The 12,985-nt window shown below is 42.9% G+C and overlaps 1 protein-coding gene across 2 annotated transcripts in view; it reads right to left on the reverse strand.

Annotated features, from left to right (window-relative positions):
• Positions 1–1,276: 1,276 nt before the first annotated feature.
• The window catches only part of p4ha1a (prolyl 4-hydroxylase, alpha polypeptide I a), a 16,582-nt gene continuing 4,873 nt past the window's right edge, over positions 1,277–12,985 (reverse strand). For both annotated transcript variants that reach the window (XM_070851320.1, XM_070851321.1), the window contains exons 5-15: positions 12,647–12,784; positions 12,148–12,402; positions 11,245–11,432; positions 10,992–11,168; positions 8,233–8,303; positions 3,869–3,968; positions 3,304–3,357; positions 2,941–3,006; positions 2,608–2,676; positions 2,072–2,168; positions 1,277–1,710 (exon numbers count right to left, since the gene is read on the reverse strand). In XM_070851320.1, coding sequence (XP_070707421.1) covers positions 1,640–1,710; positions 2,072–2,168; positions 2,608–2,676; positions 2,941–3,006; positions 3,304–3,357; positions 3,869–3,968; positions 8,233–8,303; positions 10,992–11,168; positions 11,245–11,432; positions 12,148–12,402; positions 12,647–12,784 — 1,286 coding nt within the window. In that variant the 3' untranslated portion in view covers positions 1,277–1,639. The remainder of the gene's footprint in view (positions 1,711–2,071; positions 2,169–2,607; positions 2,677–2,940; positions 3,007–3,303; positions 3,358–3,868; positions 3,969–8,232; positions 8,304–10,991; positions 11,169–11,244; positions 11,433–12,147; positions 12,403–12,646; positions 12,785–12,985) is intronic.

The following is a 12,985-nucleotide window of genomic DNA, read 5'->3' on the forward strand; positions in this document are numbered from 1 at the left end:
AATATATTTGTATTTTATATGTTTCTGTCTGTTTTGTTCACTTCTTCTTCCTTGTTTTTCTCTACTTTCACTCTGAATAATAAACCGTCAGAGCTGATTTGGTTTGGTGCTCAGACTGAACTTGTTTCAACAGGTTTGGAGAAGCTGATTTAAAAATATCTGCGTTCATGTGACAATTCAGATTAAAGAGGAGGAGGTGGTGGTGGGGGGGGGGTCATGTGATGTGTGTTTAATGAAGGAAGCAACAGGAGGTGTGTGTGTGTGTGGGGGGGGCATAGTGTGCCTCCTTTAAATGTCAGTGTTTATCTGCAGAGTCAATGACCTCAGGGCTGAAATAGCCTCAATACACACACACACACACTCAGAGTGTATTGGAGGAAAACGGGGGTGTAACCAGTCGGAGTGGGAGGTGGAGTGACATTAAGGGCGAGTCACAGAGGAGGAGAGGGAGGACAGAGCGCCTGTCGGTGCTCCTGAGGTCATGTGACCACAGGTGGAGTCAGATAGATCAGATCAGCAGCACTCATCACCACGAGGCCCCTTTTGGGGGGGGGGGGGGGGGGGGCAATCTACCAGTTCTATTTTAATGAGCTAGACATTAGCAGCTGTAGCCTGATGTTAGCAGCACATACAGTTAGCCTGTTAGCGTTCATCCTCTGTAGCTAGCAGTTAGCCTGTTAGCGCTCATCTTCTGTAGCTAGCAGTTAGCCTGTTAGCGCTCATCCTCTGTAGCTAGCAGTTAGCCTGTTAGCGCTCATCCTCTGTAGCTAGCAGTTAGCCCGTTGATCTGATCTATACTTGACCAAAGTAAGAGTATTCTGACCACACTGTGGCTGAAAGTACTGACAGCGCTGTGCTGGTGCTGCAGTGGTCGTCATGGTAACAGTCACAAAGTTTGTAGGAGTGTTTGGGAGTGAAAACAAAATCAATCGATATCTGATTTATCATTAATCGCCTCTCACTGTGAAACAACGACCCTTAAATTATCCCTCAATTTACCCATAACGTGTGTTTGGTTCAGATTAATAAGACAGTTAATTTAAAAAAAAAACACTGATGAAATCTATTTGCTCCATCTGGTCACTTTTAAGGAGTTTTTAACCCTTAAAGTGCCCTTAATGTAAAGGGTGTACACAGATAATGAATTAAGTATTAAATATAAAGGATCTATTGTGCTGTTTACATTCATTCTATTATCTATGACGAATATATGTTTCTTTATAAATAGTACCAGTTATGGACACTTCACAGTAGTAGAAGTTACAGAAGTTGGAAAAATAGATTAAAAAAACACTTAAAATGTTCTTATAGCTGCTAAAGACGACGATGTGCTATGAGATTAACCCATAAACATCATTAATGTGTAAATTAATGGGATTTAAGGTGGAAAATTAAGGGGTTCAGTTTCACAGTGTCAGATGATTAAATTATTTATTAATCAGCTAATTAATTTTCTTTCTTTAGAATTAATAACAGACTAAAAAAAGAAAGAAGTCATCAGTGTGACACATGTCAGGTCACATGTGCAGCCACAAACCCTGCAGCTCGAAGGGAGGATGATGACTGAGGAAGAGGAGGAGTGGGAGGAAGGGGGGAGTGTAGGATGATGAAGAAGAGGAGGAGCAGCGTGACTGACGTGTCAGTCGGTCTCCTGAAGGCCACAGCGCCTCCTGAACTCCTGCCCTCGTTCATGGATCCATTTATTGGAGACTGCAAACAGAAGAGGGACAGTGGTGAGTTCAGGGACCAGAGGACAAACGTGGTGAGTTCAGGGACCAGAGGACAAACATGTGGTGAGTTCAGGGACCAGAGGACAAACGTGGTGAGTTCAGGGACCAGAGGACAAACATGTGGTGAGTTCAGGGACCAGAGGACAAACGTGGTGAGTTCATGGACCAAAGGACAAACATGTGGTGAGTTCAGGGACCAGAGGACAAACGTGGTGAGTTCATGGACCAAAGGACAAACATGTGGTGAGTTCAGGGACCAGAGGACAAACGTGGTGAGTTCAGGGACCACGGAACAAATGTGTGATGAGTTCAGGGACTAGAGGAGAAGCGTGTGAACTCACCCCACTTGTTCCCCACTAGAACGGGACAGGCAGCGTGTCGGGTCCGGTAGTCTCCTTCTCCACTGGGGAACAGGTTGTACCAGAAGACGGCCGTCCCCTGGAGACAACACCAAACCACCGTCGGTTAACGACGTAACCACATTCATCACGACTAATTATAACGTCAGATATCTGTGGAAAGACTAAACTGCCAAAATCCACCTCTCAGAACTGTTATTGAGTTAATTAACAATTTAATTCAAACTAATCTATAGACAACAACACAGAAAAAGAATGAAGTTGTGTTTTCTAACTAGATGGTAGTTTTTTTTAAATCACTCTGCACTGATTTAACATAATTTCATCACTTTAATGAGCTGAAATTATTCATTAATAGTCAGTTTAGATAATAATAATAATCTTTTCAAGTCATTTCGAAAGCAAAAAAAAATCGGCAGTGTGAATATTAACTGGTTTTATTCTTCTTCTCTGGTAATAAATTACAAAATGATAACATATTTTCTAGATAATCAATAATGGTAATAAGTGAACGGCACCTTTTTGGGCCAGACAGCAGCTCCTACGTCAGTGAAGACGGTGGCGCCTCCTGCTGGTACGTCACTCATCTGCAGCATAGAGGAGATCAATCAATAGAATAAGTACGATCAATAGAATAAGTATGATTAAACTAACGATAAATTAAGCATAAATACAACTCATATAATAAGATATAACATATGATCACATATGAAAGTATAATAACTATGAATTAAATCATATAATAAGCACAGTGTATAAATGTGTATAGATAAATAGATTAATATAATAAACAGCTAAGTATAATAATCATGAATAAATCAGTCTAATAAACATCATTAAACTTCACTGACGTAAAGCAGCCAGGTAGCGATTCTGTTTCCTGTCCCCAACTCTTCAAAAGCATCCGGTTCATCTTTCTGAAAAATCACAGCAGGACAAAAACAATCAAAACAGGAAGTACACACAAACAGGAAGTAAACACAAACAGGAAGTACGTGAGCCAGAGGTTCTCACCCTGCGGGGTCATTTCTGGGTGTTTATGAATGAATTATTTGCATCATGTTTGAGACCTAAATGCTGATGAAGCAGGGAAATAAAAACAACCTTCTTTGTGTCCGCAGACACACAGAACACTTCGGTCTGATCTAATTAAAGCTGCAGCGTCAAGGTGTCACTGCTGGAAGATGTGACTTCAGACTTTATGGTTAATTTACCCGTCCAAAGTCGAAGTGAGGTTCGTACTGTCCTCCAACACCGTAGTTTGCCACCTGCACCCACAGAAAGGAAATACAATGTCAAGAAAAAGAACCAAAAGCCAAAATCAAAGACAGAAACAGTGACAGGCGGAGAAGATGGAGGTCTGCAGGTCAAACTGCTCCTCCACTTTTTAGAGGTTTCCTTTACTGTCAGCTCACAGGTCGACTCACCACTTTGACATGATGTTACTTCAGTTTTATTTTGTTTCTAGTAAAATTTGCACACATTTTCTCACTCATTCTGCTTCACTGACTTCTGGAACCTTCTAGCTGAGGTTGGACACATTTTAGGGACATGAAGAAGAAGAAGATCCTCCAAGAAAAGACGTCACCAGAAGAAGAAACAGCAGCGTTCAGAGAGTTCAGAGGGGGAAACATCTGTTCATCACCATGATGGACAGGATGGTGCATCTCCAGGGATTTATCCTCTCATTAAAAGTGACACATAATAAACGTACTGGCAGCAGTCTGGATGAATCTACCATGGACTTCATTCATTCATTCATTAGCAGGTGAGTGTTACCTGCAGGTCCTCTGCCGTGGTGATGTCCAGGCCTGTGATGTCCTCGATCCTCTGGTTGATCTTGTCCACCACCGGATGTTCAAAGGCTCCCAGCCAGGCGCTGAGGAAGAGGAGGAAAACACTCTCACTGTCCGTCAAATACACAAACACAGGTTGCTGCTGAGCAGCACAAAAACACACAGAGTCAAGAGGAAACAGAGGGAAAGAGTGTGGAAAGCCATTTATTACATGTTAACAATCTGCTTAGAAATGCTGTTGAAGGAGACCTCTGGTGCTTCTACCTCTGGGTCCTCTCTGTCCACATCCTGGTGTCTGAATGACTGGTAGGGACTAAAAGTGTTGGAACTGGTCCAGTAGCTCACCAGAGAGGACAGAGGTAGTAGATTGGTCAAGAAACAGACCTGGAAGATCCTTTTGGTTTCACCACAAACAGCCGTTCTATCGCTCTCTGCACACACACCAGACTACATTCACTAAAACAGGGATTTTATAGGTATTTTACAGGAGTCGCTGCTCTACCACAGAGTGTACATGAAGATGGATGATGTGTCTCCACTTCCTCCTACTGTACAAAAATGAAGCCAAAATATATCAGATACAGGCGCTGCCATCGTGCTGTAATGAGTTCCCACCCACACACCTGTCCGACCTAACAAACACACTGACTGATGGAGGTAGCAGCAGACCGGTCAAAATCCCTGTTTTAGTGAATGTAGTCTGGTGTGTGTGCTGTTTGTGGTTAAACCAAAAGGATCTTCCAGGTCTCTCTCTGTAGGGATCCTTTCCATGATGCTGTCACACACTTAGAATAACACTCTGAGCCTGTCAGTGGATCAAACAAGCTCTTTTAGTGGACCTACTGTGATCAGGTGCAGTTGTCCCAAAGGATCACGTTGCAGCCATTGCAGCCCGTTTGGTGGCTGCTGGCTGAGGTGATCTACTGGACCAGTTCCAACACTTTTACTACCTACCAGTCACTCAGACACCAGGATGAGGACACAGAGGGTTAAAAACACCAGACTTGAACATTAAAATTAAGTATTACAGACTGATTTTAAGGCCACACGAGGAAAAATTATTCAGTATTTCACAACTTAGAGAAAAGCCAGAAACAATATTTCACTATAAGGGAATATTTTCCCTTTTTTAATCCTCCTGATGATCTGTGGCGTCTCTACGGGCCGCCGCCGTCCAGCTCTTACCTCTTGGAGACTCTGTAATGGGCCGTGGTCAGTTTGCCTGTCTGAGGGTCATGCACCGTGGCACGTCTGAGCTAGCTCACCAATCACATTATAGTGTCACAGAGAGAAACAGAGATAGAAAGAGAGAGAGAAAGAAACGGGTCACTAGTTGACACAGAGATGCTGCAGTCAGGGAGGCAACAGGAGCTTCAGGACCGGAGCTTCAAACCCGTCATTTGAATTTATAAAACTACTCCTTTAATACCACACTGTGAAAATACTCCAGTAGTAGTAGTACTCTGACTGCAGTACTACTACAAATTCTTTTAGTACTTGAGTAAATGTATTGGACAGTTTCTTTTATGTGTGTTAAAGTGTTAATCTAATCTAGTTTTAATATTAATAAATACATTTGAAATAATAGTAAACTGACAGAAAGGGAAGAACAGAAAACGTGGAAAAACTATAATGAATTTATGATGATATGAATTCAACTAATAAATAAAAACATAGCAACTAAATAAAAACAGCAACTAAATAAAAACATAGCAACTAAATAAAAACATAGCAACTAAATAAAAACAGCAACTAAATAAAAACATAGCAACTAAATAAAAACAGCAACTAAATAAAAACATAGCAACTAAATAAAAACAGCAACTAATAAATAAAAACACAAGGAATCATGATGTGGGAACGACTTGTGAGTCAGCAGCACTGAGCGCTCAGTGGAAGAAGACGTAGCCTCCATTTATAGGTTTTTCTTTCTACGCTGACAAAGTGGAAACAAAAAATAAATATAAAGTCAATGTTTTTAAATTAACTTCCCTTTTCTGGCTTAAACTTCCTGTTTACTGTCGGTGTGTAATTTAACACAAATAAAAGGTATCATGTCGTTTCCAACAGGAAATAAATGAGCAGACTGTGACAGGACACCTAAACTTGGATGAATTAGTGAGTAATGATTATTATTATTATTAATAATCTGAACCCGATGCAGCAGATTTGAAGCTCGTCAGAGTCTCCTGCTGCCTCACGAGACAAACTGAGAGAAAATGAGTCAAACACAGAAATCTTTGACTCTCTTTCCTCCTCGTGTGGAGCGTCGGGGTTAAAGAAGCAGCTTTGTTCTCGTCAAGAGCAGCAAGTCTGAAATTCACCTTTAAAAACTCCACAGCAGCTTAATTTAGTTTGTTTAGCGTCCACACAAGTTTTCATAGTGAACATAAAACCAGAACTCTTCATATGAAACCTTAAAATATGGACGCATAAATTAAGTCTGCTAATAATTTGGAATTTGTTAAATCAGATAAATTATATTTTTCATTTTAAGATAAAAGTGAGACACAATAAAGGCGGCATGTTGATTGAATGAATTCAAACTCAAAAAGTTACTACTAACAGGTGAATAATTGACAAAACACCAATTATTCTGTTTCCAGTTTCTCTGATAGCTCAGATTCTTCTGTCTCTCTGTATAAAGTAAATCTCTTTGGACTGTTGATCAGACAAACTAGACTTTCACTATGTTCCAACTGTGAATAAACAAAATGCTTATTGGATAATTATGAAAACAATTAGTGGATTAACTAATGATAAAAAATAATCAGTAGTTTTGAGTACAAATATATTTCCTCCTCAAAGCCACCAAACTCCATTAACAAAAACAGTAACTTTATTTCACACAACACAAGAGCTGCTGCCTCCATCAGTTAGTGTGTAACATGTTATTGTGTGACTTTGGTGTTTAAAGGGTTAATTCTGATCAAACACAATATGTGTTTAACACACAACAACACAAACACACTGACTGATGGAGGCAGCAGCAGAGCAGCAGCTCCTGTGTCCTGTTCTCTAAAATCCCTGTTTTAGTGAATGTAGTCTGGTGTGTGTGCTGTTTGTGGTTAAACCAAAAGGATCTTCCAGGTCTCTCTCTGTAGGGATCCTTTCCATGATGCTGTCACACACTCAGAATAACACTCTGAGCCTGTCGGTGGATCAAACAAGCTCTTTTAGTGGACCTACTGTGATCAGGTGCAGTTGTCCCAAAGGATCACGTTGCAGCCATTGCAGCCCGTTTGGTGGCTGCTGGCTGAGGTGATCTACTGGACCAGTTCCAACACTTTTACTACCTACCAGTCACTCACACACCAGGATGTGGACACAGAGGAGCCTGATTCAGAAATACAGTTACCCTTAAAGTAAAAGTACCAATACCAGTGTGGAAATACTCCATCACAGGTAGAAGTCCTGTAATAAAACTCCTGGTTGTGTCCAACCAACACGTTCAAATGATGCAAAAGGAAAAACAGCAAATCTTCACATCTGAGAAGCTGCAACCAGGAACTGTTTTAACTCCAACCATCATAAAAACAGCAGCCAATTAAGTTTCTGTCAGCCGACCTTTTAATTAATGGACTTCTGGGTTCAGCTGGACTCTGAGAAACTGTTTGGGGGTAAATTTAGAAGGAAACCACCACATTTTATGAGCTTTTTATGTGTTTTTTAATGTCAGACAAAGGTACAGAAATACTGAAGTACTTGTTAATATACTTTGCACCACCCTGTCTGTGTGTCTGCTCTTGTCGGGATGGGGGGGGGGCATGTTGGGGGACACAGAGTGGGGAGACAGGAGGGTGAGACAGCTGCTGTCTCCCTGCATGGAGGACCAAAACTGCCAAATATAGATTTAAAATTGTATTTATTTACCTCTGCGTTAAAAATAAAACTTAAAAATGAAGTAATTTACTTTCCCAAATAATTTTCCATTTTCTTTATTCATTTTTATTTGTATTTATTTATGTATTTAAAATGGAAAATCAAATTTAACCAGCATTAATTAATAAATATGAAATAAATTGATAAATTTCTGTGTAGATTTGCTTCGGTATTTACTCGTCTTAATTTATTTACTATCCCATTTAATTCAATCATCTTTATCTGCATCTATTTTTGTATTTTAGTAGTAAAGTAAAGTAAATAAATAGGGGAATTAAGACAAGGGTAAATAAATACAGAAGCAAACAAAAACATCAAATTGTCACATATTATAAACTAATTAATGCCAACACTTATCTTTAATATTATTTTTATACATTTGATGTCACATTAAGTTACCTACAGTCACTGTTTTCTTTAGGTTTGATTTTGGCGGTGTTGGTCCTCCGTATGCTGCCGTCTTACCTCTTGCTGATGCGGTAGTGGGCCGTCTCCAGGACGCCGGTGACCGGGTTGGAGATGGTGGCCCGCCGCAGCTGTGGAGCCAATCGGCCGACAGTTACAGGGAGAGACACACACACACACACACACACACACACACACACACACACACACACACACACACACACACACACACACACGTTTCTATGGACACGCCATCTCAGGGCGCGCTTCATACGTTCATCAGCACGGCCCGGAGTCAGCGCTCACAGCACCCGTACGGTCAGCGGTGGAGGAAGTACTCTCATCGTTTACTACAAGTACACATACCTGTGTACAAATACTCCACTGCAAGTACACAGTCAAAACCCTACTAAAGTAAAAGTACTATAGTATGCTTCATGTAGTAAAAGTATCAGTAGTAAAAGTACACAAGGACTCTCAGCCTCGTCGAAAGAGTACTGGAGTAATCTCAGTTTGAAGTATCTGTAGTAAAAGTACTGCAACACTGTCAGCTTCATGTACTTAAGGTATAAGTGGAGTAGAAGTACAATAACAGTACTATATTTCCCTCTGAGATGCAGTGGAGTACAAGTATACAGTGGCACGAGAGGAAAATACTCATGTTTAGTACAAGTCCCTCCGTAGTGTACTTGGATACAGTTCCTGAGTTACTTCCCACCACTGTGATCATTAGTTAAGTGTTAGTTCACAGCAGCAGCAGCAGAACAGACGAGGACTTCTGACTGAAACATGATCAAACATGCTGATGAGAAGCTCAAATTAGAAACATACATGAGATAATTATCATAGAAACTTGGGATCAGTACAAATTCTGGTCCTTTGCTGGTCCTGCACTCACCGTGAGTATTAAGTTACTGTAGCTTCTATGATAATTGATCCCTTTGGATGATTAATGTGATCAGTGCTTTAGTTTTAAGCCTCCCGTCTCGCTAACAGGGAGCAACATGAACTCAGTTTTGGTTATTTTCTCTGAATTTGGCCAACTGGTTTGGGCGTGGGTGGAGCTCAGCAGGAAAAAGGTGATGTCATGTACTTCTGTGCACCAATCAGCACTTTGCAATAGTTACATATCCTGGTGTCTGAGTGACTGGTAGGTAGTAAAAGTGTTGGAACTGGTCCAGTAGATCACCAGTAGATCACCTCAGCCAGCAGTCACCAAACGGGCTGCAATGGGCAAAATGATCCGTTTGCTTTAACCACAAGCTGTTATATCTCTCTCTGCAGACACACCAGACTGTGTTGATAAATACACGAATTTTAGCTCACAGAACGCAGGAGCTTCTGGTCTGCTGCTGCCTCCATCAGGTGGTTTGTTTGTGTTACTATGTGCTACACACACATTGTGTTGGATCCAAACTAACCCTTTAAAACACCAAAGACACACAATCACTCAGAAAGACAGAGGCAGTGGTAAAACACCAACTCCAGTCTTCTGAGCTAAAATCCCTGTTTTAGTGAATGTAGTCTGGTGTGTGTGCTGTTTGTGGTTAAACCAAAAGGATCTTCCAGGTCTCTCTCTGTAGGGATCCTTTCCATGATGCTGTCACACACTTAGAATAACACTCTGAGCCTGGCAGTGGATCAAACAAGCTCTTTTAGTGGATTACGTTGCTCCCTACCACTCATTTAGACACCAGAATATGTAAAAACAAACATCTTTCAACAACCTTTCAGGAGAAATAATGAGATTTGAGGTAAAGTTTGCAGGAGCTTTAAGGTCCTCGCTGAAGAGCATCTCACTGGTGGAAGTGAAGCTGTGGACTGAACTGGTCACAATCCTGTTTCTGTGACCGTGGTGCCTTTACTGCCCCCCGCTAACACAGAGCCTCATGTTGTTTTGCTGCAGTGCTGTTGTGCTCTGAAAGCCCCCTCACACAACACAGCACACATTACCTGAAACCGTGCTAAACTGCTAAATGTTAGAGGTCAACCATTAGCATGTTAGCATGCTGAGCTGTACCCATGTCAAAGGCACCCTGTGGTGTTTCCCCTACACAAAGGTTCTGTTTAAAAATCAGTGTTTCTCACTTCAGGTCCAACAATCGTGTTGAATATATTACGACTGATGATTTTACTAAAATAACAACTGTCCGTTAGCTAATTAAGCTAATGTTAGCTTCATGTGTTGGTGAAAACACTGTCCCCAGCTAACTTTTTAGTGTTTGACTAATTGTTAACAAGAGTACAGTAGTCCTAAGTACACACTTGGTAGCTATATACATGATATGATGCTAACAGACTGAGGCTAAGCTAACATGTCCCAAGTCATGATATGATGCTAACAGACTGAGGCTAAGCTAACATGTCCCAGGTCATGATATGATGCTAACAGACTGAGGCTAAGCTAACATGTCCCAGGTCATGATATGATGCTAACAGACTGAGGCTAAGCTAACATGTCCCAGGTCATGATATGATGCTAACAGACTGAGGCTAAGCTAACAGGCCTGGGATCATGATATTAACAGACTGAGGCTAAAACTTCCTTAAATCCAATAAACAGCAGAACAGGGGTGCAGTAAGCTAGTTAGCCGGGCATGCTAACGCTACCAGCTAACATTAGAGCAGATAAAGTTTAACTGTAATGGGACAGCCGTTGTTTGGGGGAGGGGTTTAAGGAGTTGGTGCATGGTTTTCTCCTTTGTCTTACCAGGTGAATAGTGTGAAACACAGAAACAGAAGCAGCTGATGGTAAAAACTCCACAGGGAACCTTTGACTAACCCCCACCAGTTAGTTTACCTGTCCAGGTTGTACTCACCCTGGGTTTGGCCAGCTCTTTCACCTTCTCCATCTCCTTCTCCGACACGATGTTGTGGTATCGGACGATGAGGGGCTGGTCCCACTCGTCCTCCTGTTTCACCGGGCCGATCACGTATTTTGGGTTGCGGTTGTTGTCATAGTAACGGCAGAAGAGGCGGCTCTGCCTGCGAGGAGTCTGTCAGAAAAGACAGGCGGGGTGACTGTGATGATTTCTAACATAGGTGAGCACCTGAGCCTCTCTCTCTTCTCACCATCCGGAGGCCCTCGCCGCGACACAGCTGCTCGTACTTCCTCCTCTCCGGCAGGTAATCGTCAGGTCGACCCTTCCTCCGTCTCCCCTCGGCGTCCTCCCCCACCTCCGTCTTCTCCGCCTTCATCTGTTTCGCCAGCTGATACTCAAAGTACTTCAGGTTCCCATTGGCTCGCTGGTGTGTCGGCTCTAAACGGGCAGAATCATCATCCAAACGCAGGTCAACATGGACGGAAATTCATTAATTTCACTACAATCCATCTGATAGTTATTCAGATATTTCAGTCTGGTGAAGGTGGAGGGTCGAAGTGTGTTTTTAAACATCCATTTTCCAGGAAGTGAAAGTGAATTAAAGGAAACTTGTGTATTTTTAACCCTGGTCCCTCTCCATCCATATCTTACTGTCTGAGTGACTGGTAGGTAGTAAAAGTGTTGGAACTGGTCCAGTAGATCACCTCAGCCAGCAGACACCAAACGGGTTGCAATGGCTGCAACGTGATCCTTTGGGACAACTGCACCTGATCACAGTAGGTCCACTAAAAGAGCCTGTTTGATCCACTGACAGGCTCAGAGTGTTATTCTAAGTGTGTGACAGCATCATGGAAAGGATCCCTACAGAGAGAGACCTGGAAGATCCTTTTGGTTTAACCACAAACAGCACACACACCAGACTACATTCACTAAAACAGGGATTTTAGAGAACAGGACACAGGAGCTGCTGCTCCATCATTGTTTATGGATCAGATCAGTCAGTTTTCTTTTTCTTAATCTCAACACACAACTTTAAAGTATTAAAACAGGCTTTGTGGTCCTCAAAGATTTATCTAAATAACCCATCACACATCTTTCAGGCAACGTTTCAGAGGCTAAACGCTACACCCAGACACCACGGTGTGTTACTGACCGAGCTCCAGCAGCCTGCGGGTGAAGTCCAGCGCTCTCTCCAGCTCCCCCTGCTGGTAGACGGAGTAGCTCAGGTAGTCCAGGATGGTGACGGCGTCCACGGTGGCGGACTCCTTCCCCTCATCCAGCTGCTTCAGGGCCTGAACCATCCACAGCTCCGTGTGGTAGTAGTCTGCCTCCGAGTACGCCACCTTCCCCAGGTCGAAGCAGTCGTCGACGGTCAGAACGCTCCGCTGTGAGGCGTCCGGGGAGGAGCCTGAGCGGGCGAGACGGGGACAAAACCAAATACATAAATCCTCCATTTTCCTTTTTCCCTAAAGCAGGAGCCTCGTCAGGAACACTTTTGGGAACGCGTCTGACCTCCCCCTTAACGTCCACCCCATTGTTCCGCCTTGCGTCCTTCCTGATCTCCCACCTGTCGTCCCCCCTTAAGTCCTGACATTACCCCTAATGTCCCCCCTGTTGTCCCTCCCTCCTCCCTGGGGGGTGGCTCTGCTGACCTGGTAGCTGCCCCGTGGCGATGGAGTGGGTGTCCAGCTGGTAGGTGTCCAGCAGCCTCATCAGAGCTTTGGCTGCTCCGATCTGGTCGTCATCGTTGGGGAAGTGCTGCCTCTGGATGGTCAGGTTAGAGACGAACCCTGAGACACCACCGAAGAAGAACAAACACACACACACACACACACACACACACACACACACACACACACACACACACACACACACACACACACACACACACACACACACACACACACACACACACACACAGACAGACAGACAGACAGACAGACAGACAGACAGACAGACAGACAGACAGACGCTGAGTGCTTCAGAGAGTG

This window comes from Pempheris klunzingeri, chromosome 20 (assembly GCF_042242105.1).
Source record: "Pempheris klunzingeri isolate RE-2024b chromosome 20, fPemKlu1.hap1, whole genome shotgun sequence".
Classification (NCBI taxonomy): domain Eukaryota; kingdom Metazoa; phylum Chordata; class Actinopteri; order Acropomatiformes; family Pempheridae; genus Pempheris; species Pempheris klunzingeri.